Below are 25,310 nucleotides of genomic sequence, written 5' to 3'. Positions count from 1 at the left end.
AAGGGCGTGTGGATCATAATTCATAAAAGAGAGAGGAAGCTCTAGAAGTTCCTAACTAAGACATTGTGGTTTATAAGATGACTGAAGTAGTTCTTTGATTGTGGTTTGACTTTGCTTTTTTTCCAGACAGTATTTGGAAAATTCTTGTCTCAGTTATCTGTGGAGAAATGAATAACATCCTGTAGCTGTTGTCTGCACCCTGCACTTAAACACTGCTAGTTCCACTTCTGTTTTTTTAACTGTCCACAAAATGCTGAGATTAAGCTAATTTTGTTCATAGCATCCCATATGATTGCTGTGTTTTAGGTGTGTGTCCAGGGGCATGGTGGAAGGAGTGAGCAGCTGTGTCATGCTGAGGTTTGCAGAAGGTTAACCCACAAGTGCCTTCTATCTTATTTGTCCTCTGTGCATAGATATTGGGGTCAATGAGTGTGTCTGTGTGTTAGAGTATAATTTCCTTGTTTTAGGAAATATTTTTCTAGGCCAGCACATATGGAATATATTTGATGCGTAGAAGGGAACTGCAAATAAATGCATTATAATGCAAATTGTGCATACCAGTTATAATGAGGCTAAGTGTAATACAGGATAAGTCATAGGTCTGACAGCAGCAAAATAAACAAGTTTCTTTCAGAAGTGTTATGCTTCAGTCAAAGAATTGGCTAAGTGGAAGCTCATAATTGTTTTATAGGTAATGGAAGTGGAATGAAAGGTTATTTAATTCCACACAATAATAAGTAATGAGGGGAATAAGAAAGTCCTGTCTGATGGAGACTAATGAGCCAGGGTGATGACTGAGCGTGGCAGTGTGCAAACCTGGCTACTTTAGATGCTGCCTTCCCTTTGGACTTCAAGCATCTACAGCTGTTTAATTCAAATTTTCATAAGATTTCTCCCAGCCCTTTTACTGTCCCCCTATGGACCTGTCATCTGTCTCAGTTAACAGTGGGTTTCCATTTGGTTTATCCATCACTTTCATGATTTTTTAAACTTCAGTTATATATCCCTAAGCCATCACATCTCCAAACTGCGGAGTCTTGGAGATGAAAGATGAAGTGGCCTTTCTGGTCTTTCATCTCAAGATACCTTTCTACCTTCTCCTTGATTCTGGTTACCCGACTCTGTACTTTCTCTGACTCCTTTTGAGATGTGGAGACCAGAACTAAATATTACTGAATACATAAATGCATGAAATTTTATGTAGTCAAAATTATGCTCTCTTTAAGCATCCTTCCTATGATGCTGTCTGTTTTGCTGGCTTTTATAGCTTCCTCCGCACTCAGAGCAGGAATTAGATGCAAGCTGAGAGCTCAGCATTCTGACAGTCTAGTGGCAAAGCCTTCCTTTTGATTTCTAGGTTTAAGTGTGAGATGATGCTCTCTTCAAAAGTCCTCTCAGGGCTTTATTTAGATCCATGGCAGCCTTCTACTTGCTTGCAAAATGTGCCTTTTCACATGCCCTTAAACTTCCCTTTTTTAACACAGACTTCTGAGTTCCTCAAAAAATGATGATGGAATAACAGAATAATGTAACTCCTCTGCATCTTGTATGTCCTCCCTGTTTAAACTATCACAGAGAACTCAGAAAGTTTCTTGAATAAACTATTTTGAATTGGAGCCAGTCTGACTCCCATTGTTACCATGTTAACCTAGAAATATTCTATACTGTATTTTTCTTAATTTCTGAAGGTTTTTTATGTGGATTGATGTGAGGAAAATAGTGTAAAGTAGTAGGAAGTGTTGTGTGGTTTAATTAAACATGGACATGCGTCAGCACTGTACCCTTGTTGCAGTAAAGGCAGAGTGCGTAATGGGTGGATGCCCTAGAAAGAACTTAGCTGTCTGGAGTTCTGTGTGTGGTTTCTCCTCCCACACTGCCCCAACACGAGAGAGATGTTAACAGATGCAGAGGACCCAGAAAAGACCTGCTAGAGAGGCTGGGTTTGACTGGAGAAAAGTCTAATGGGGAATTTAATTGCATCTTTTCACCCTAAAAAGAGAAGTTGCAGAGAAAATGGAAATAAATTCTTGTGATGGGTGCAGACTGAAAGGAAAAGATGCAACATGAGAAACTTCTGCTGAGGTATGAAGAAAAAAACTTCACTGTGAGATGGGTCAAGCAACTGGAACAGGTTGTCCTGAGAAACTGGACAAAGGGATGTGACTGGACAAGCCTCTGAGAAGCCCCATCTAACTGTGAACTTGCCTTCAGCAGGTTTGATTAGGTGACATCCTTCTGATCTCAAATTTTTTTTGATTCTGAGACATTGCTAAAATGTGTGTTGTTTCCTGCAGATTTCTGAATGATCTAACATTTGTCCTGCTTACAAGTAAACAATTTTAGCAGGAAATCTGAACCTTCAGCAATGTTTCCCTAATCATACTTGGACAGTAGTACTGAAAAAAGCAGTGAGTGTGTGTTTTGGAGCGCTTTCATGGGTAGTGCTGTTGTATTCTGGAGACTTCACACTCAGACACTTCAAAGCCTTTCTGTCTATTTCTTCCAAAATCACACACCCTTGTTCTAACCATACCAACCTCGCTGATCACTGAAAATGCTGAGCAGTTTTCAAAATCCTAGCCTTTCTTCTCAGTGAGAACTTCAAATCTCCTGGTGGGGAGAGAGGGAGGAGTGCAGTGAAATTGTTTTAAACAAGGATGCTAGAGATGCCAGTGGCTGTGGCAATTCTCTTCACCCCAGTACTGCCTCCCCAGGCAGGTCTGCCTGTGTCCATGCAGCTGATCTCATTTCTGCCTGTTGTTCCCAATGCCATCAGTGTCACCTCCCAGCTGTAAATAAACTGTTGCAGCAGAGGGAGCTTGGTGGGAGTGAGTTGGGGGGTGCAGGGGGGTTTGTGGAGGGTAGGGACTATATGTGGCTCGCAGCTGCCGCAGATGTGTGTGCCAGATTACTCGTAGTTACAGCAGTCTTTCCCATCTGAGGCTGTATCTAGCAACCACTGAGACCCTGCTGAGCTCTGAGTCACAAGTGCACATAGAAACCCCAGAAACAGCCCCTGTCCAACAGTGGGACCAAGGCCGCTGTGCTCTGGAGTGTGGCACTGTCTGCCTCCATGTCACCTTCTCCTTCATAAAACGCTCTGTCAGTGCCCCCTGCATATCAGTTTGAACTACAGCTTGAACTACATTCAAGTTAACGTGTCCTACATGGGTATTTGGTCTTTGGGAATGCTTTGGGCATTCAGTCATTTCCAGGACCAACTCACCGAGGTAAGTGTGGACAACGGCTGGTGATGTTCTCCAGTGGTCAGTAGCCTTAGTAAAACGTGTTCATTCAGCCTCTCAGCAGAGACTTCTCAATACTTGCTCAACATATATTTGGTACCAACTCTTAGTGCATTAAGCTACTGGATGTAAATAAAAAAGGGATCATCAATTGACATGGTCTGCTGTTTCTCTATGTGTGTATATAGGATGACAAAGAAGCCAACAGACCCCTGCCAAACAAAGGAGACCACGGACTAGGAAATGAGAAGTTCAAACCTGTGGTACCTTGGCCACATGTTGAAGGTGTGGAAGTGGACTTGGAATCCATTCGAAGGAAAAATAAGGCCAAAAATGAACTAAATCATCATGGTGTTGATAACAAGCAGCAAAACATCATCCAGAGGCAGTATCTCACATTTAAACCTCAGACATTTGTATACCCAGATCCTGTGTTACGACCTGGAGTCCTTGGTAATTTTGAACCCAAAGAGCCTGAGCCTCATGGAGTTGCTGGTGGCCCTGGAGAGGAAGCAAAGCCATATGTTTTAGGACCAGATTACAAAGAATCCATTCAAGCCAGCATTAAAGAGTTTGGGTTTAATATGGTGGCAAGTGATATGATCTCACTAGATCGGAGCGTTAATGACTTGCGTCAAGAAGAGTAAGCAAACCTTCTGTTTTCTCTTAGCTCTGTTTTTATGGGATTCAGTTATTTGCTTTCCATATATCTGAGTTGATGCTTAAAATATTATTTATTAGGCCTCTTAAGGCTTCTTGTACTGAAGGTATGAGTGCTATACTATTAACACGTTTCCATATATTCTTCTTAATGCTGTTGCAATGATTCCTTTCATGAATACTTAAGCTATAGTGATTTATCTCTGAAGTAATCTGTTTTAGTGTCTAATTGCATGTATCTGCATGTTCCATGTCTAGCCACAGTCTTTGTTGTCATATCTTTTCTTAATCCATAAGTTCTTAAGATTTGTCTTCAGGAAGGAAGGATTATCTTTATTAGACATCCCTATGCTTAGTTAGTTTATTCAGTTTTGATTTACCCCAATGCTTTTAAAATGGACCATAAATAAAGAGAGAACAGAAACAAAGAAATACTGTTCTCTTTAAATAACACTGCCTAATTACCTGCAGTAACAGAAGTATGGATCTGCCACAGTGCTTGTTGGAATAGTTTTCTAAGAGTTTCTCTCAGCATTTGTTCTAAAGAGGGAACAAATCTTAGAAAATACATTAGTTTACTTGCTGAAAGGGTGTCTACTTTGTTGTGGGAAAATTCTGGAAAGTTGCTAACATTTGTTCAAGAATTACTAACAGGTTTACACAGTCTATTTTAACTTTTGATATATGTTGAAGCCAATTTTGCTCTCAGGTTAATCTGCATTTGATATAATTTTCCGTGTTAAATATCAGCTAGGGACAGGCTTCTGTGCAAACTGATTTAATGGTAGGGTATTTTTTTTTGGTTTTTGGGTTTTTGGTTGGGGTTTTGTAGGCAGTGTATGAATTTAGGTATTAAGTACTTCGCAATTTTCACTTCCCCCTCATCCCCAGCAATGGGGATCCCTGGACTGGGTGCCTATCTCCGGGCTGTATGTGTCCAGCTGTGGTAAATAATCTGTTGGTGGTTTATTGACTGGTTACTGGGGCTCTGCTAGGGGCTTTTATGATGGTGTTTTTTTCATTTTGCAAGGTAGGAGAGAACTGACCAGCTGTGAGTCTGACTCATACCCATGCATGTACAGCTGCTTGAATTTACTGCATGGTGTGCACTCATTGAAAGCAAATTAAGCACATGGAGTGCAGCATTTCACTTCCTTTGTGCTGTGTTTCTCAGGTGACTTACTAAAGGTTTCCACTTGCTGGCAGTCAGAGGAGAGGACCATGCCTGTCTGCTGCTGGTGGCAAGGAAGTGCCAGCTGTCCTGGGGCTTCCCTTTGTTTCTCTTTCTTTGCTGTGCTCAGAAGTTGGTCCTTCATACTAAAGAGATTTTTCTGAAAGGGAAGAAATGGTCTGGGTAACCTGTGTAGGTCAGCATTTTCTTTTTAGGAGGTTATTCCCTAAACACTGCTGCTTCTGCTGAGGCATTTGCAGCCACTGGGATCCCTTTTGTAGGAGGCAACAGGACTAAGAAAACTTGAAGAAAAAACATTTTCCTGTCAGGTGTTGTGATTAACTGAGCAGGGTGGAGCTGCTTGTTGCCTGCTATTGCCAGGAGCTCATTTTGGCGGAACAGGCTTTGGCCCTGCCTTCTCTAGAGAGAGGAAAGGAAAGAGGTGGAAGCACACTCCTTCCTTGCCCTTCACTCTGTAGGAGTGAAGCAAGGACAGCAAAGTGGAAGATGGCAATGTGTCACATGCGGGTGGAATGGGCTGCCTCTGCCCAGGTGAGCTGCCAGATCTTAGGCAGCAGAACTCAAGTACTCCCTCCCCTTCATTTTTACTCGAGGTGAAGGGCATCAGAGAGCATATATATCTGCCAAGTAGTTCCATACCTGTAGCTTCCTGAAGTAATTTTGGCATAATCTCAGAATTTGTCTTCTGGTCTGAAGGACATTAATAAATAGATATTTTGAAAAATTATTAAATACTTTGAGGAAGAGGAGGGACAGCCGTGAAAAGATGAATTTTAGAAACTGTTCTCTTAAAGCACAGCTGCAGATAAGCCTTCGTGGAGGTCAAAGCCAGCTGCTCAAATCAAAGTTAGGTTTTAGTATTTAATGTTCTAAGCAAGTAAACAGAACAGCATGAAAAAACAATGTGAACAAAAGGTATCTTTCAGACAACATTATATCACTTATTTTATGTACTGAATACTTGGGATGCTTGCAATTCCCTAAATAGGTTAAAGGTTTATAGCTTCTGTGTCTCTCCTGGGAACAGCAGAAGAGAGGGGGTGCAATGTGAGATTGGCTGATATTGCTGTATGCTTTCAGGCTTCCACATGCTCTCTTTGCTGCTCATCCCCCAATACCAGCGAGAAATGCAGCAAAAGGTAGCAGATTACCTATTGGATGCACCATTTATTTTCCTCCCACTGATCTGTTTAAAAAGACCAGAAGCCTTTGTGGTTGATAAGGCCAGCCAACATTCACTTTTATCCTACCAAAGAGCAATATAGTGATATTTTTTTGGTTAGTAGTATGTTTGCATTGCTAAGTGAGGAAGATCTTTCCGGTAAAGACTGGGTTGTTCGTTCATAGAGAGATAGACCTCCCTTCAGCCCTCTCTTTCTTCAAGCATCAGAACTTTTAAGCGTTACCCTGTGCAGTCAGGTTTGTTCAGTGAAGTATGCCAAATGCTTTCCCAGGCTGTGCTAGCAAGAGTGAAAAACCGCTGCAAGAACTCTCAGCTTAAAAGCCATGTAGCCTCAGGGCTTGTCCCTGCTGGAGGGAGAAGAAGGAAGAAATGCCAATAAAAGGAGATTCAATTCTGCTGTTTGGATTTGACTTTGTAGTCTGACATGTTGCCAGGATGATTTGCCAGCTGCCTTTATTGATTCAGTAGGAACTTTGCTGGTGATTCTGGGCAGTCTCAGCTGCTGTAAAAAGCCTTAACTCTTGCTGCATCCTGTAGAGAGGAATGACATGGGATGGTGTGTTGAAGATTTTTGTCAGGTACATCAGAATATTTCTGCTTTGCCGCTTACTTTTGGCTTATGGATTTTAACCAATATATTTCAGTGTTGATGCCCAGCACTTGTGTTGACATACAACAAGTCATAAGTTTGGTTAAACAAAATCAAGAATATATGGGTATATGTTTAAAAGTCAGTGCACAAAATTGAAAAGATGGCTTATCTCACTGCGGTCTTTCAGCACTCCGCAAGAGAGCCGGGGGAACATAAACTGGGTTATGGTAGAGAAATACCTGTTTTCCACCTTGTTTCTAGCTGCAAAGAAGTAGAGCAGGCTTAGCAGGCCCTGCCTAAACCTCTATACAGTAGCTGGAAGAAAACTGTTTCTTTAAACTTGGTGATTTTTACCTTTTTTGGATCTATTTTTATCATCTTGATAGGTGGCAGCTGTTTAAGAGCAGTCATTTATATTGAATTTTATATGTTATCACTGTTTCCTAGCAGACCTGCAATAAAATTAATGTTAGCTTTTGGGAAGAAGAATATTAATTTTATTGCTCCCTGAATTCTACTTTTTTGTAATCGGGAGTCTGCACAGAGGTAGAGCTGAAGTAAAATTAGAGTGATAAATTTTCTGGATTATTTTGGATCCAAGATAAGGAAATAAATATTTCCATGCTAAGGAAATAAAAAAGGGATCTAGGTTTGAGGATGAATGCCATCGAGTAACAAGGTATGTTCTCTCAAAAAAAAGCCCCAAGAGATCACTGTGGAGAATCACTGCTAGGAATAACAAGAATTGAGTTGTTTAACCAGTATAATGATCCACTTGCCCAGAGTAACTGAAAATAAAATTTAACTTAAAAAATGCATCTATGCTGGGTCTGACCAGTGAATGTTTTTCTTGACAACTTTAGCTCTGGCCAAGAACATACGCTAGTGAGAAAAAGTAAAAGAATGGATAAGCTTCATTCCTGGCAACCAGTGCACTGGGACACTTGAGCCAAAAATTGCAATGCGGTTGTCATGCTTCATAGACGGCTTTCTGTGCACAGACTTGTCTTTTGAATGCATTTATAGTCTTGAAATTAATGACATCCTGAGTCAGTGGCTGCAGAACGTGGTGCTTGTTTTAACCTCTCCTCCCAGATATGGATACTGTTACGTACCTCTGTGTCTCTGCTGCCCTGTGCTATGGGAATATCAGAGACCTCTCCATGAAGTTGCTATATAAATGTTTCATGTTCCATCCTTATTATTCCTGCTATTTTATTTCCCTTTTCACTAACTCTGAGCTAAAATTCTGAAAGACCTATTTGCATTTGACTCCAAGATTTTTAATTTTTTTTTCCTCCTGGTGGTAATGCACTGAGTATATGCACTGAGTGGTCTAACACTCCATATACAATCATTTGCACTTGCACTGAGCTCTCCTGCTGGCTCATTTCCTTGACAGAGTTCTTGAATTATTCTGCAGCTGTTTATAGTCATTTTAATTGCAACTACCAAGAACTTCCTTATTGTTCAGGAATGACCTGGAAGAGGAGTTGGACTGCTCAGCTGCCAGCACAGACATTTATGCTGCTTACAGTCTCAAACACACTTAAAATTTGGAATTAATAGACTTTGGCAGTTATTAGCCTAAGAAATCTGCCATACTTTGATGAAGAACTATGCCTGTAAAGAAAGCAAAGAACCTCATCAAATACTTTGGAAAGTCAGTTACTGTATTAATAGCCTCACTCATGTCCACATAATTTTTGATTTCTTCAAAAGATGATAATATTTTTCTGTGGCATGGCTTTTTTTCCACAAAAGCTGTGTCTATGGTTTACTAATTTTGTTATTTATTACTAGCTTCTATTCAACACAGAAGTAGGACTTAGTGCTCTGCAGTTCTTTAGCTTCCCAGAGCCCTTTGATAAAAAATTGGTGTCATGTGTTCCTCTGTTTGATAACGAGACTGGAGTCAGCAATACTTACACTCTACAATAGTTTGTCAGTTTATGTTGCATTGTTTGGGAAATACTGGGTTTATTAAAAATAAAAAAAAGGCCATGAGGCTATTCATGGCAGAAAATTCTAGTAGAAGCTATCATGCAGATTATCTGAAGATAGGAGTATTTAGTAGGAAGTATCACTGTGTACTTGCCCTTTTTTTATTCTCTTCGTCGGGTATCTGGTGTTGGGCACTGCTAAGAGTTCAACGGAAATGCTTAATTTGACCTTCCTGCTTCTGAAGTGGTCTCTTGTCATTTTGATTGTGTATCAGCCCAACAGACTTTCTGGCAGGCATCCTACTTCTGGTGCTTGAAAAAAATATTTCAATAGCAGCTTTCATGCTTCAGTAAGCTATTTCTCAAACTTGGGTTTTGGGGTTTTTTGGTTATTTTTTTTACTTGATCTTATTATTTACATGCACTTAGCTTGAATTAATGCTCATTTTTGTTTCCCTTGTTTGGACACCACTCTGTGCTTTTAAAGAATGTATGTCTTACTGCTAATAGCATCTGGTTTTTAATCATGCTGTCTTTCCCTTCTTCACAGTTCCCTTTTTCAAAAGGAGGTGTCTCCTGCCTGTGTCTTCTGTCCTGTCAGGTGCTCTGATTCTTCCATACACGTCACAGTGTCTTTCTTGGACAACCAGTAGTTCTGTGTAGTTCTATTGATGGCTTCCCCTTATCCTTATGCTAGACAATCCCTGACACACTTAAACTCTAGTAAACTGTCTCTGATTTATTCTAGCAGAAGGCAGTCTTTCATGGACTAAAGTTAACTAAAGTTAATCAGTTCCGAAAATTTCACCCGCTGCTAATGAATTCAAGGTCATCATTTCCTGGATCCTGCTTCTTGAAGGTGGGCAAGAATTTGTTTTAGTCAGTCCTCAGGAACCGCTGTCAAGCACCAGGACCTTGTAAATATGGTAGAGCATGATCTCACAATGACATCACAAGCTTCCTCAGTGCCCTCTGGTGCCATCCATCCAGTCCCATGGACTTGTGCCATGTTTATCCCCTTTGCTGTGATACATCCAGGGAGGTGGTCCCTGGCTCACCTCTGTGGTGGATATTCCTTCCCTTCTGCAGGCTGCCCCTAGACTCAGGGACATAGGAGGTGTGACAGCAAACCTTACAAGTAAACAGTGAAGAAAATCAGATGTTGAGTGTCTGGGTCTTTTATGTGTCCTTTGACACTAAATTTCATTTCTTTTATCAGTATATTCATGTTTTCTTTAGTTTTTCTTCAGCCTACAAGCTCTTCTCGTTGCCCTTTCCATCTTACGGATTTGAACTCCACAAAGCTTTGTCTTTACTTCTCTCTTTGTGGGCTCAGGCAATATTTCTTTACTCCTTCTAGGTAGCTAGTCCATGCCTCTACCTTCCCTCCTCTACCTTCTGGCATTCTTGGTGCAGCCAGGTGGGTTTTCTGCCATGCCTGTTCAACTTACTTCATATGGGAATGGATGGCTCCTGTGTTTTGTGGAGGTTGTCCTCAAAGATGCCATTCCTTGGCCCTTTTTGACAAAGTTGTAGCACCCAACCCAATTAACTTCTTATGGCAAATATAAGGAAACATGTAAATAATGCATGGAAGAGTCAAAAAGGGAGAGAAAACTGCCTGATGGACAAAACCAGTGATGACTACAGATGTAGAGCTCTGGGAAGAGTCTGGTGTATGGCTCACAGGAGCTGCACCTGGTTATACAAGACCAAAGCAGTGCAAGATGTTCCAAGGAATCTGTATTTCTAAAAAATACATATCCATGATGCATTAGTTGCAGTAGCCTCTTTTTATACTTCTAGCTCAAAACCACTTAGAATCAATGTAGGTTTTCCTTTATGAATTCCACTTTCACAGTAGAACGCTCCAGTCCACACCTGCCATTTTCATTCCTGTATTTTTCTGGGTTTGAGCCATGCTAATTGCACTTTTGAAGTCAAGAAGCATTCTCTTACAGTATATTTTAAATGGTGCACTGTGGAACTCCCTGTTTCTCCTATTAACAAACTTGCACTACTGTAGAGCCCTTGAGCCAGGGATGTTCTTAGTGCCGATCAGATTTCATGCCAGGGTAATTAACTGTGTTGGCTGAAAGAAAGGATTAGAGCTCAACATGCTTTGCTCAGGCTTGATATGCTGTTGTTATCCAACCCATGGAAGAATTGCTTACAAGTTATTCTTACTGACCCAGAAGGTTTTAGTCTTGTGACTTTATTTAAGCTAGCTGTTTTTTGACAGCTTCTTTTGACAAGTGTTGAAGGAATTTTATCTGGAATAGTTTGACTGGGAGAGGAAACATCATTAATGTTTATGGCATGAGACAAATTAATCTCTTGATGGATTTTTTTTTTTCAGTATGACAATAAATAACTGCTGTCTACTCATCACAGTGAGCCAGAATTTCAGCTGCATCACCCACACACATCTGTCAGTATGATCACGGCAGAATAAATATTTTTAAGTGTTTTTTCCTTCTGCGGATTATCCAGTTTGAGTTTTCCTTTATAAGGACATTATTGCTGTTACAGGGCATAGCACCTGGGCCGTACAAATTTGTACTTGAATAATTGGATCTGTTGCCACAGGTCACCTTTGACTTCAAACAGAACAACTGACAATGAGCCTTTGTTGAAAAACCTGAAAAGGTAACTCTTCCTTGCTTGAGTACAGTGTTGTGTGCATAGAGAAATGTATTTTTGGACAACTGTTCTTGCAGCTCATTTTATAAAACGAAAGGGAATGAGACTTGGCTTGTTTTTAAAAATTGCACATGTAGTTTTAAAGGGTGTTGGTTTTATTTTTCAATTAATTTTAGCATAAAAAGAGGAGGGAATTCTTGCCAAAAATAGACTTCTAACTTTACTAAGAATGCGTACATGCAGAGCTGTGTGATAGTAAGACAGAGCTGTTAGTAAAGATGCTTTTCCTATCATAGTTTGATGGTGACAGCTTGGACCCTTTGTGTGGTCCAAATGCTATTAAAAATACTGAATTGTATAGAAAATGGTTAGTGCTGGACTGGAGTAAAAAAATACCAAAATCTTTAGTTGTAACTAGTTACTCAGGGTATAAAATAAGGCAGATGAGTCTTGGCTCCCCATTAGAAATGGACAGTCTTATCTGGGCAAAAAACATGAATTTAATATGTTCTCTTCCAGTAAGTAGTTACTTGTCCAGTCAATCTTGTTGTAGTTAAGAGGGTTGAATAGAAAGGCTCTGGAGTGGAGCCTGCTTTCTTCAGGAATGTGATTAGTTCCTTAATTATAGCACTTTACAAATTACATATTTGATACTGTTACAAGAAAAAGGATTTCAATAATTACTTTTGGTATCTGTATCATTGGAAATGAGCCATTAGGGACTTGGTTTCATTTCACGTGGTGCCTTGGGAAAATCTTTTATTCCAATGCCACATCATACTCTGGAACTGTTCTGTAACAAAGAAAACTAGTTCTATAGTGTGCACATAAATTTTTGTGCACCTCAGTGAGAGCTGGGGTTGAGAATCAGGTGAATTATAGTGGTCACACTAAATCAGGAGGGCTAGCTTTCCACTGCAGATTATCAGCTGCCTTACTGCCAGCAAGACTCCTGGAGGGAAAAAAAAATGATGTTTAAATTGTAATTAGCATGTATTATGAGAGCATCTCTTGTGGTCAGGAGATATTTGAATTCCAGGCATTGGCCTTAAAGCAAAACCCAGCATTTTCTGTTAACATTTCAGGTCCCAGTAGTGAAAACTACAGAGAAAATGGGTCCTTTGTCTCTTTAGTGTTGGCTGCTAGCATTTCAAATGTTAAGTTCTGAGGGAGAAATAATTCACCCAAAGAGTACAAAGAGGTTGACAGAGGCACCAGGTGTATTATCTGTAGTTGGATTTACTTACCTCTCTGTGTACACACATGAAATGAGATGACCAAGCTCTGAACATGACCTCTTACTCAACAAAAACATATATATAGCACAGCACCTGGAGTATATTTAAATTGTGTCTTAAACCTTGACTTCAGTGAAGGGGCAGAGAAGAGTGTGAGCGACTTCCTGCAGCTGTTTGTGTAACCCTCCAGGCGCCGGCTTGCAGCATAGAAATTCTGGGGCATGAGGAGGAATCATTTTGCCAAATGAGTTGTAATCTGAATGTGAAACCAAAAAATGAAATGCACTTCTTATGCTCTGTCTTGTTATTGTGTAACCAGACTGTGCTTTGCTAGAGCATTCAAATAAATGTGCATGATACAAGTTATAATGGAGTCCAGATGAGCATGGGTAGGAACTTCAAGGTTCAACATCTGATGAGCAAGGCATGGTGGAAATACAGTATTTCTGAGAGACTGAGCTCACTGCCTCAGGCTTCTTTCTAGTTGTTTATTACATTAGGTAAAGCCTGTAAAAGTTTGATAAATCCAAAATTAGGCACAGCCTCCCTACAATACCCACAGTGTGTCACCAGACTGCAGAAGGCCTCTAGAACTGTGAGGTCTTCTTCCCTTCAAACCAAAACAGGAAAGCAGAGGGCTTTTGCTCCATCTGGCTGTATGGGAGTTTCCCCTTCCCTGAGGAAGGGAATTTATTTTAGCCACCTAGCTGCCCCAGCTTTCCTGCCCTGTGGTGTTTATTGCTTCAATTTTTTCAGTGTCGGATAAGTGATAGTATGGGCAAGAATCTTGTGATTAGAAGAATTGCGAAAGTTATTGCTTTAATTCTCCTCTTACCCTAAGGTCGGGTTTCTATGCAAACCTTGCCCTGGATTTGGGTTGTGATGCTTTCAGAGGTATGGTAGATGTAGCTTTTGCTTCCAAGGGCAGTAATGATAAAATGTAGCCACATAGCCTTGCAAGTTACTTCAGGAATGGAAATGGGCAAAGCTTGTAGCTATTTTAAAAATAGCAAATGCTGTTTCAGTGTAGGTTTAAGCTGCTTGGTAGCGTGTAATAGAGGTTTTGATGCTATCTGCAGAAGGGAATAAAACATTTATTCAGCTGATCAGTCTGTGCTTCTTGGGTTGTCTGTTTACTTCTCTTCCAGAACCCCTATTTTGTAAGTTGACTGCTGTAATCTTCTGTTGATGTTGCAGGTGCATAAAAGTACCCTGCAAGGCTTCATAGGTACCAAAGACTGGCTTCACAGGTACCAAATCCAGTATTAGCATTAGATTTACTTAGTTGTATCCTAACAAAGAAATGCCCAGTTCTGTGATCTGTTTCTGTCTATTTTGTCTACTCTAGACTTAGGCAATGATCCTTCTGTCAAGCAGCCAGTCTCAGCTATGACCTTGGTGATGTCACCCATACAGATGAGCAAACAGCTGAAGGTGTTTTGTGAAAAAAAAAAAAAATTCCCATCCATCTTCCTAGGGGTTAGATTCAGTTTACTGCAGTAGTCATAATAAATTGGTGATTTAAAATAAAAAGGAGCCCTGAATTCAGTATTAAAAATACATAAACAGCATGCTGTCAGCTGAATGCCTATCTCCTTGTAAGACAAGAACAGGACTTACTAGAAAAGGAAACTGAAACTGAAAACAGATCTCCTGACTTATTTTTGGGATTTGCTTGTGCTGGACTCTTTCAAAGAGTTGAAAAAAATGCATGCACTATAAAGCAATTATAATAGGTCATAATACAACTATGAATCTCATACCACTTTAAACGTGAAATAAAATTTAAAATACAATTTAAAGTTGTGAACAGTTATATATAAATGGAGAAGAGAAATTCCATTTTTTAATGTCGGTTACGATTTCAGGATAAATACTAATTTGAGACCTTCAGCTTTGTACTGATTCAGGGCCCTTATCTTGCAACACTGATTAGCTTCTCAGGAGCTTCTTTGGCTGCTGGAGTGGTTACAGGAATGGGATGGCAGCTGCCTGCCCTCTTGGAGGAATCTGGTCTGGTACATTTTGGTCTTAGCACACAAGTACAGTGCTTTAAAATCCAGAGGGTACTGATGTGTCCTTGATATGTGCAGGTGCAAGTTAGAGAGCTGACCCAGGGGTGGAGAGTCATGATAAGCAGCCATGATACCTCTTCTTCTGGAGCTCAGGTGCTGGTATACTGGGAAAGCTAGGGATTCAGCGTGACAGGAGAAACACTTCTGTTGGCTCCAGATCTTAAACTGCCCTCTATCTGATGGGGCTCACCCTTAAATTGCTGTCAAGGTGCTCTCCTTTTTCAGCTCTTGCGTTTTTGTTGGTGGTTGAATTACTCTTCCAGGAGAAGCAGACTCTACTTCTGGCTTTTTTTTAGCCTGAGGAAATTTGAGTCTATACCTGCATCTTCGGGGGTAGCTAGCAGGGAGTCTGTACAGTCATCCCAGCCTTGGACCAAGTACCCACACTCACAACTGTGGGGCCCCAGGCCATCCTGAGAGCGAGCCGATGAACAGAGTACAAAGCTGTAAGAGCAGAAATTTCCCCAAGCCAAGGAGCACTCCAGGCCAGATGCTCAGCTTCTTGTGCAGAGGGTCTCCTGTAAAAGTGCTCCTCTCTGCTGTGGCTGGTGCCCAGGGATAAGGGGACCTTGACATGATGCAGGCTCCAGCAGTGCTGTTCCCTCCAGGGGTGGAGAGGGAGTAGAACTAATTCACATCCTAAGTATGCAGGCTAATAGACAGAAAAAACATTACTCACCCTGTTTCTCAATTGGATCACAACTGTGCCTTCTGAAAGGTTTCATCTTGCTTCAATGATGAGTCAGTCCTGTTTTTCCTCAGTAGTACCAGTGCTGATTGGGGAATGGAAAGTTTTTATTCGTGGGCTGATCTGAAGATGTTGTTTATTTTACCCATGAGTTCCCCAAGGAAAGGGGACACAAATAGAGCAGCTCTTCCCTGCAGCACTGCCCAAGGAAGATGTTGCCAGCCCTTCGTAGATCTGTGCACACTTGTTCCTCTTTCCCCATTACTCTTTACAGGGCTCAGGAAAAGTGATGTTAAGTGTCTAGAGGCAAGCCTGGCTTAAGGATACTACCTTGTCATTCCTGCATATCTGCTGCAATGTGCCATCCTCTCAGCCATATCAATAAGAATTCAAAGATCTTTTTTAAGTGAATTTTTTTATTAATTTGGTGCATAGAGTATTGCCACAGCTGGCCTGCAGGCTACACCTGAAAGGGCACTGTGCTAGTATGTGGGCAGGACCGCACCCAGGGGATGAAGCTAGACCCTCTTTGTCACAGACCCTTCTGTACTTTGAATCTGCTTGTGCCCATTTTCAATAGCTTGCAGCTTTTGCCTAAACATTCATATCTACTTCACCCTCTCTTTTAAAAATGAAGAAAGTTCCTGGAAATTCAGTCATACTTTTTCCTTTTTTGGTGCCTAAAATCTACAGGGAAACCTGTGCTGTAAAATTCAGCTTCAAACATAAGGAAAATGCATTTATCATTTCTTGGTATGTGGTTTGCCAACCACTGGATGTCAGTGCTGCTCCACTGAGGAAATGGTCCACTGAGGAAAGCTTTCCCTGCTTCCTTCCCTATGAATGTGAAGGAGATGTGAGCTGAGACCTCTGGCTTTTGTCACTCAAATACCTGAGCAACATTCACATTTATTGAAAAAAACCTGCCAGGGAGATTAAAACGTTTATTAATTGCACGTATCTAAAACAACTACTATATTTCAAACCTCTAATTCTCAGTTCAAGATGAGGAAGAAGACTGTGCATGGGAGTTACTGCAGTCTGTCAGAATTTATAGTCTTGATGAGTCGGTCTGTGAACTGTCTAATAAGTGAAATAAAGTGTCTGGAAAAAACTGGAAGCATGATCTTATGTAAATGTAGTGCTTCACTGCTTGCAAATGGCACATTTAGCAACACCTGATTTAAGGAGATTTAAGTTGGCTTTGTAACAAAAAGCCTGTCTAGACCTCTGGGTTTGTGTTTTTAAAATGTATTAAATACAGATCAAAAAATGCTTATGAATTGTTCATAGATGTATTGTTCAATCCAGGCTTTTGTAATAGGTTCGACTTTTTTAAATTATGCAAAGTTTCTTGCTGTCCTTCATTCTTATGCTCTTCTCCATTTTATTCCTAAATATGACTAAGCCATACTGCAGGAAGTGGGAGAAATAAGCAACCAAAAGATTTGGGTTCTTTTTCAAGGTTTTCTTTGTTTTTGTCCTTGAAGGCAGTCTGAAACATTGTAGCTATCTCTCTTTTTATTCGGAAATAAGCAAAAAAGTTTCCTAGCTAAACTGCTGCAGGTGCAAGTCAGGAGCGCAGTGCAAGCTGCATCAGCTACTGCCTTCTCCTTTGAGACAAAAGGTGCTATTCTGCTACCTTTTACACAGAGCTCTTGAGTGGCATTCAGCTGGTCTGCTGGTCTTTCTGAAAGTATAACACCCTGTTTTCCTCCATTTGTACATAACCATATCACCAAAATTAACGCTGAGAACATATGTGTGAAGCAACACTGTTCTGTTATAAACCTGTTATTAAACATATTAAATCTTCCTTTTACACTGCCTACTTAACCCACCTAGGTAGGATATCCATTTTGTCTCTGCAGATGGCTAGGCAAGTTGTTGACAGCTTAAACACTTGTGCTACCAATGGAAGTACTGCAATGTGTAATCAGCTGGAATCTTTGAGAGGGATCTGTGGAAGGAAGGCCAGCATCCGTGGCCTGAACTTTTTAAACAGCCAGTCTAGCACTTTTTTTTGGTACCTATGATTAGCTGCAGCTACTTCAGGCATAAAAGCTATCGAGCTGAGGGATTTTAGTCAGTAAATTGTACTTTTAGAGATTGTCCTGCTTCAGACATTGCTTACAGCACTCCTAAGGAAAGAAATGCCTTATTAGATAAAATTTTGTTATAGTCTGTTTTGATTCTGTAATTTTCTTCTCCCACAGGAACAAAATTAATAGTATGTTTCTACCAATGTCTTTTATTTTCTGTGAGGTGAGAAATGCCTATTGATGCTGTTCCCTGAAAATAAGTGAAATGTATCCTTCACTAGAGAAACTCTTTAAATACCTGTGGATCTGTTATGTGAGTTCTTTCCAAATTTAACTGAATGTAGTTTTGGAAACTCTGGTGATCTCTGATGATTAAGGTAATTATTTTTAAAAACAGCGATGTTTCTGTTCACTTGAGCTTTTTATTGTATAAAGAGAACTATAACTATGGAAGTTTGTGCGTCTGTAAGTTTAGAAGCTTTTGTTTGTCACTAAAAATTCTTAATACATGATAGCTGCCTTTGAAAAGTCAGAATCTCTCTAGTAGAGACTTTATTTGCTGAAAGATGAAAAAAGGAAGGATTTTTCCCATTGAAATCAAAAGTGCTATGTCTCTATGTTTGATGATAGGAATTGTGTTATTATAGTTGGAAAAGGAGCAGAGATCCTGTAGGGAAACTTCAAGTTAAGGAAATACTTGGACAGGTTGTAATGAGGGAGACTGTGAACAGTCTCACTTAGGGATGCAACCGGGGAAATGGACATTACAATTGCAAATTAAATCCAGTGTTGATAAAAGTGATTAAGAGGTATTGGAAAGTGTGGAAGGTATCAGAAGTACTCATATTGCTTGTTTCTAAATCATCTCTAACCCCTCAGTAAAAAAGACCTGAGTCGTCTGCACTATTTTTGTTTGGTTTTTTTAACTCTCTCTTTTCTTGTATTTTTTTTTCTCCATGTGTTTTCATATCTTTCAAGGAAGGAGCCCACTGAAATTGGACCAGGTCTGAAACTTGTGCTTGACACGGTCTATTTTTTTTTTTTTTAAATTTTTATTTATTTTTATTTTTATCTGTATCTGTGATGCACTTAAGCTGTATTACCTTTTGTATCCTGTCTCTCTTAAATCTGAAGGAAAGCTGTCAGGGAAGATTTCATTTGCACAAGGAAGGATGCTGTTAAGCAGTTCTGTAAATCAGCATGTGAAAACTAATAAAATCAACTCTTTTTACAGATGCAAATATTGGCATTATGATGATAACCTGCTCACCTCCAGCGTTGTCATCGTCTTCCATAATGAAGGATGGTCCACGCTCATGAGGACAGTCCACAGTGTCATTAAGAGAACACCAAGAAAATACTTGGCAGAAATTGTTCTGATTGATGATTTTAGCAACAAAGGTACATTTGGAATATTAACACATTCCTTGTAGAAAAGGAAGGGTTTTTGTTTTCCTGAAATAGTTTTCTTTTGATTTATTATCTGCCATGGTTTGAGTTGACTATGGAAGAAAAGATTGCTTCTTCACAGTTCTGTACCACAGTTTTTGGGCAGTATATAGAAGAAAGCTGGGATACCTAGTATCTCTCTTAGCTCTTGTGAAAACAAGTAGTTTGAAGAGTATCAAAGGAGTCTGAGTTAAGCCTGTTAGGAGTAATTCCTTTCTTTATTGCAAATAGGAATCCAGATGTCTCTTTTTTTTAACTACAATAAAAATCTACCTAGACTATCAAATTATTCTGATGAATTTTCAATATGTTTTACATTTCTAACATCCTTTTTTAATTAAACATCACATTAAGCTGCTTATTGATTCTTATTAAGGGGGAGAAGCTTTTAAGAATTTAAATACATTTTAATTTCTGCCTTTCTTTGAGTCCTGCATATCAACATAATTCCAAAGATTTTCTTTTTCCTTTAAAACTTACATTCTGATCTTGGTTTGTGGGCAGGATGCATGTACTTGTATTTGTGATTCTTACAAGCATACACTGGGGGTTTTTGCCTTTCATGGTGGTATTGTCAGTGTTAATGCAGTACAAGGCTGAATACAGAGAGGAACTGAAAGTGGTATCCGAGGGATGTAAGTTGATTGAGACGGAGGAAATCGGACTGATTTTAAACTTTACACAAATTTCAAAATAGTGTATCAAAGTTGCATGTTTGTAAGATTTTGTTGCAGCATAGTTCTTGAATAGAAGTTGACAGAGAAAAAGAGTAGACAGATAAATAAAAACATCGTTTTGATTGTGTGGGAAGACAGTCTCTTCTAGACAATGTTGATCATGGCTTTGAGCACAGGCAAGTTTGGTCAACAGCACAGGATACCCTCATCTTTGTTTTCGTAATAGCTGAGTTGTGTAGTGGCACAGAAAAAAGATGACTGTTCTGAAACTCTCCTTTTTATTAAGTGATCTGGGCCTCACCCAGCTCCAGTCTCATGGTAGTTATTTTCCATGGGTATATTCACTACAAATTTTAAAATGAACTCATCACATAGTTGAGGTTGCCTTTTTTAAGTCACTATAAAAATAGTTATTGTATGTGATTTTTTGCGTCATACCTGTAGATAGGTAGATATCATTTTCAGTTTGTTTTAACAGGAGAGGGAAAGTTACCTATATTATAAACTGGACTGGTTTTGGCTTAGTCTAATAAAGATACTGAATGCTAAATTATAGTCTTCTGTATCCTTTAACAGCTGTTGAGAATTTGGCTTAGATATACACACATGCTATAAACCAAAAATATCTTCTCTCCTAAGGGATATAATTTTAATAATTCAGTCAGCAGACATATGCTGTGTTTTTGCTTTTCAGCTAGGCTCATAGCTTTCCTTCAGAGCTGTTCGAGGATTGACTTAGCTGTATAAAGTAACTGTGACACTGATTGTGTCTAGAAAACTTCCCAGATTTTTTACTAATGATAGGTCTCAATACTTGGGTTTCACATGACTTGCAGCTGACTCTGTGCCATGTATATGTAGTTCATGGAATGAGTTTGTCTGGCATAACAACTTGTACTAGTTTTCCAATATATGACATTTCTTAAACAAAAGCAGTATTTTTAAAGATTTTTTTTTTAAAATACGAAACTTTTGTACTTTCTGCTCATAAATGAATGATTAGCAGACACAGCTAGCCTGGACCTAAGATCCAGCAGACCCTTGCCTCTATATCTCTCACACTTTAATTTCCCAGATAACTTTCTTAGATCAGAAAATTCAATAAAGAAAGCTCGAGGTGCAGTTTTCTCAGGTATGAGTGACTGGTAAGGCAAGCATGGACTGGAATTGCTCTGAACACCTTGCTGCAATTGCACTAGTTCACTATAATAATTCTTCAAACTGCTTTAGGCTATTACTTGGTAAATATAATTAACTTAATTTCAATAATTCAAATTATGTTCTAGATGAAAAATGGCCAAGAGAGCAGGATCTTGCTCTACTTCTTTCTCCCCAGAGAGAAGGATGAACTAGTATGGGCTGCAAAGCATGCCAAGCTGCCTGAAGAATTCTCCAGTTGTTAGGAGAGATGCAAAATACAAACACTCTTGATCACAGCAGAGCTGCTGGTAGCTTTTTGCATTTTCAAGAAGAAGAGCCGTGCTGACAGCACGGATACAGGATTTTCTTCTTCCCCACCTACTTTCAGGCTGCACACTTCATATCTGCCTTTCCACCTAGCAAAGACCACCTTACACTCTTGTAGCCCAGTGCTGAGTGACACATGTGCTGGACTGGGTAGATGTTTGCACATGCTCAATGTGACCATCCTTATTTCTTAGCTGCCACCCTCTCAAGTGATATGAAATTAAAATGGAGCACAGCAGTTGAAAACACTTCTAAAGGCTGACTCCTAAAAAGCCCTGCCTGTCCTTATGAGAAATCCTCTTTCATCAGGAGGGAGTTACAGCTTCATAGAAGCTTATATATGTTATGTCTTACAGGGAGGAACAGTTGCAATGGTTGGAAAATGTCCTTTTTATTATAATTCTTAGCATAAAGTCAGGTGGGAGCCATCTTTTTGCTGGATGACAATCTTTCCTTAATCTCTTCTGCAAACAGCAGGGTTCGACTGTGGAGAACTGTGCAGAGATATGAGCTGAATTCTACTCTGGCGTTTTTTTCTTTGTCAGAGCACAAAGGGAACAGTAACAAGAAGATTGCCAAGCTAATTGAATGATTCTATCTCCATTTTCTATGGAGACCTCTGTATTAATTCATGTTAGAGTACAAGAAATGTTGCAGCAATTTCTACCAGTGTGTCAATGAGGCCAGGCTGTTACAAACAGGGTTTCTTTTCCCCTGTTTTTTTCTGTATTCTCAATAGAAGCAGTTTATTCTTCTGTGAGTGCTAGCTGTGTGAAGAAAACAGCTGTTCTAGAAGGGCAGTGAGAATTCATAAAACTGTATTTTCTAAAGCTCCCTACAATTACAGTTGAGTGTATAGGTCTCCAACACTTGTTACGTATTTGAGCACCAGCTTGCTTGTTTTCTGAAGCATAGAGGCCAAAATCAGCTGGGACTTCTTTTGTAGCCTGTGCACCTGTAAAGGGTGGCTGTGAAGTAAAAATACCAGTGTTCCTGGTAGCATTTAATGGCTTTGTCTACCTTTTGTGTTTACTTGTATGTTCTTTATTGTTACCTGTTACTGATGCAGCATCCCATGAGACAAGGGGAAGTAATGAGCATAGGCAGATAGCAGTATTTTTATTAACCTGTGTAATGGTGCTTGCCATGGGGAAACTGAGGCGTTAATCAGTGCTTGTGTTAGAGCTGAGAGCCCCACCTTAATAGTATTACAGTACAGGGTACTCAGAGGCAGGAGGCAGCTGCTCTAGGAAGATACCTCTGATACCACTTTTCTAGTCCTCAAACTGATGTCCATGAGTTGAAGGGGGAAAAAAACCTGCTTTCCTCCTCTTCCCCCCTTGTAATCTGCAGTGCCTAAGATCGCTGGGAGAAACCATGTGTTTTTAAAAGACACTGATTCATGCTTTAATCATGCACTCAGACCTGAGAGAGGAACTCAAACAGGGGAAGGCCAGATTGTGATTATAATATTTTGAGAGGTAAAATATACATTTCTGAACAAAAACCAGATTGCTGTAAGGCTGTTGACAGATGTCATAAATACACATTCTAGGTGAACAAAATTTAATGCTGGCCAAACAGTATTTTTATCTGTAAAAGTATCAGGATTTTGTACACTACTGTCATGCAGGCTTTGTAATATGGGAAGGAGGAAAATTTCAGCTTTCCTGTGGGAAATAGCACTTGCTGCTAACCCTGGCATGGTTTCAGATAATGGACTGCAAAGTCCTGACACTGGTACTGTAGAAAAGCTTTACACAATCAATATGACAGGTTTTTACAGCTCCCTGTGAGCCTTACATAGTTGAACATTTGATAACTAAAACATTTGGCCTCATAGGCAGGAGAGCTGGAAATAACTTCAGGTTTTAAATCTTTAAAACATTCCTGACAGTCCTTCTGTAACACATACTTGGAATTTGCAGCATAAATAATGGTGTGGTATAAAGATTCTCTTAGTACCACTTCGGTATGATCTCAAAATTCTGTTGATTTTATCCTATAAAAATTTATATCACAGCTATCATATCATATATTCTCTATTTATTACATGGCATATTCTTCTATACAGCATATATGATAAAATTGTTCTTTCTCTAGTTTGACATTTGTATATCCTTGAAGTTTTCCTAATGCACAAGGATGTACAAAAGAAATTGTAAATGTGTATGGGAAAGGAGAATGCATAAAACTTGGTTGAGAAAACTTTTTCTTTTATAAAGGTGGAGAGGAAGGATAATATGAGTATCAAGAGATAGTGATTTCAAAAGATTGTTTCTTTGGTAGAATTGCTGAATTTTCGATATTGGAAACTTCACTTCCAAGAAACACCATTTCCTTTTCAATTACATGTAGCTTTTGTTCAAACTATTTTTTTAATACTGCTGACAAGGATATAGAACATATGGAAACATAAGTTGCAGAAGTCTCCAGACTTCATCATTTTCATTCAGGTTGCAGAAAACGTTTCTGCTGAAGTAACCTAATGGCATGTTGCTGCTGAAAGGGACATCCTTCTGCTTCTACCTCTACATGTCCCCCCTCCTGTTAGATCAGCACAGGCATGGCATCTATCAGCCCCTCGGAGCTGGTGCAAAGCAAACCAGTGCATGGATGCCTCAGCTGTAGATTAGGTGGCTTATTTTGGTTCCTGACAGAGAGAAACTGAAGCTGTGGGCAATTCTTTTGAGCCTTTGAGTATAAAAATAGATTTTTAACAAACACCAGTAGCTAAATCAGCGTAGCCACAAACAGCAGGCGCCTGATTACCAGCCCTTCTGCCTTCATGAGTTTTCTCAACAGAATCATCTGGGCAAAAATGTTAAGCAGCACTAGAATTCTTTTCTCAAATTGTGTGGTAGGAATGTGGTTTCCAGAGAAGTTTGGCAAAGACAAATACAAATCTGCAAATACAAATCTGAAACCATTTAAGCATAGCTCATCTTGATTCTTGTGCGATGACTCGTCCCTTTACTGATAGAAGTCCCTTTGGCTAAAGGTTTGTTGTCTCCTCAGTATGATGCACTGCTGGCCCTCCAATTATTCTCATTAATTTCATTAGAAGATTATCATAGGACCTCCACAAGAGGGAACAGGTCTAGATGAAGGAGGGCAATAATTTGAGCATGGTAAGATTCTGCCTCAGGTTTCCAGATTATTAATAGACTGACAGAAAATTTTGTGAGGCAGAAAGTGAGTCAAGGGAAATGTTTAACTGAAAAGTGGTGCCTTCAGCTGTACGTGTGACATCATCTGATGAGGAAAGACTTTGTGCTGAAGTACAAACTTCTCTGGCTGCTTGGAATACAGATGAAAACCTAAAAGCCATGTGATAGGTTGAAGTGACTGGGAGTTGTACACCCAGCTCCCTGTGGTGTGGCCAACCACTGCAGCTGCCTTTTCTTCAGATGTGCCAGACACAAACCTGTGCCATGAGGTCAGTGGTCTTGATCTCCTCAGTTTTAATGTTTGTGAGTGGTTGAATTAAAGGTTCTTGTAAATTTCTGTAGATATTTTTGGGGTTATATTAAGAGTACAAAACACTTTGTTATTAGACCTCAACGAATTTTTTTTTCTTTGTTATCTGATAGCACACTTAAAAGAGAGGCTGGATGACTATATTAAGCAGTGGAATGGTCTTGTAAAGGTATTTCGAAATGAGAGGAGAGAAGGTTTAATCCAAGCTAGAAGCATTGGAGCCCAGAAGGCTAAACTTGGACAGGTAGGAGCCAGTTCACACACAAGTCTGTCTCTTTTTCTTTTTTGGGGGAAAAGGTTGTGGTGGTTTCAATAGACATGTGGGAATTATTGATACTGTTTTAAGAAGAGATTAATTTTACTAATTTAGTTTTCATTTTCTTGTTTAAAATATGAATGTATCTCAATGTAAATAAGATTAATTAAATCGTGCTGTTGTATACAGAAATATAAGTTCCTTTTTTTTTTCTTTCAAAGGTTTTGGTTTACCTTGATGCCCATTGTGAAGTGGGAATTAATTGGTATGCGCCACTTATAGCTCCTATATCTAAGGACAGGTAATGTTCCCCTATTATTTCCAGTGTCTGGCCTTTTAGGAAGAAAAGGTCACAGTAACAATCTTCACTTTTCAAACTACAGTCAGTATGTTTTATATCTATATCAAACTATATCAATATTTTTTGCATGATGATTATTTTATTTCCCAGCATAGAAGATACATAATGAGGAAGGAATA

At 39.6% G+C, this 25,310-nt stretch overlaps 1 protein-coding gene across 3 annotated transcripts in view; it reads left to right on the top strand.

Annotated features, from left to right (window-relative positions):
* Positions 1-25,310, top strand: part of GALNT7 (polypeptide N-acetylgalactosaminyltransferase 7) — a 71,987-nt gene that overhangs the window by 27,767 nt on the left and 18,910 nt on the right. For all 3 annotated transcript variants that reach the window (XM_032110014.1, XM_032110015.1, XM_032110016.1), the window contains exons 2-5: positions 3,434-3,888; positions 18,736-18,902; positions 24,688-24,818; positions 25,052-25,131. In XM_032110014.1, coding sequence (XP_031965905.1) covers positions 3,434-3,888; positions 18,736-18,902; positions 24,688-24,818; positions 25,052-25,131 — 833 coding nt within the window. The remainder of the gene's footprint in view (positions 1-3,433; positions 3,889-18,735; positions 18,903-24,687; positions 24,819-25,051; positions 25,132-25,310) is intronic.

This window comes from Corvus moneduloides, chromosome 5 (genome assembly GCF_009650955.1).
Source record: "Corvus moneduloides isolate bCorMon1 chromosome 5, bCorMon1.pri, whole genome shotgun sequence".
NCBI lineage: Eukaryota > Metazoa > Chordata > Aves > Passeriformes > Corvidae > Corvus > Corvus moneduloides.
The sequence above is the reverse complement of the archived record's forward strand: the minus strand, read 5'-3'. Positions and strand labels throughout refer to the sequence as shown.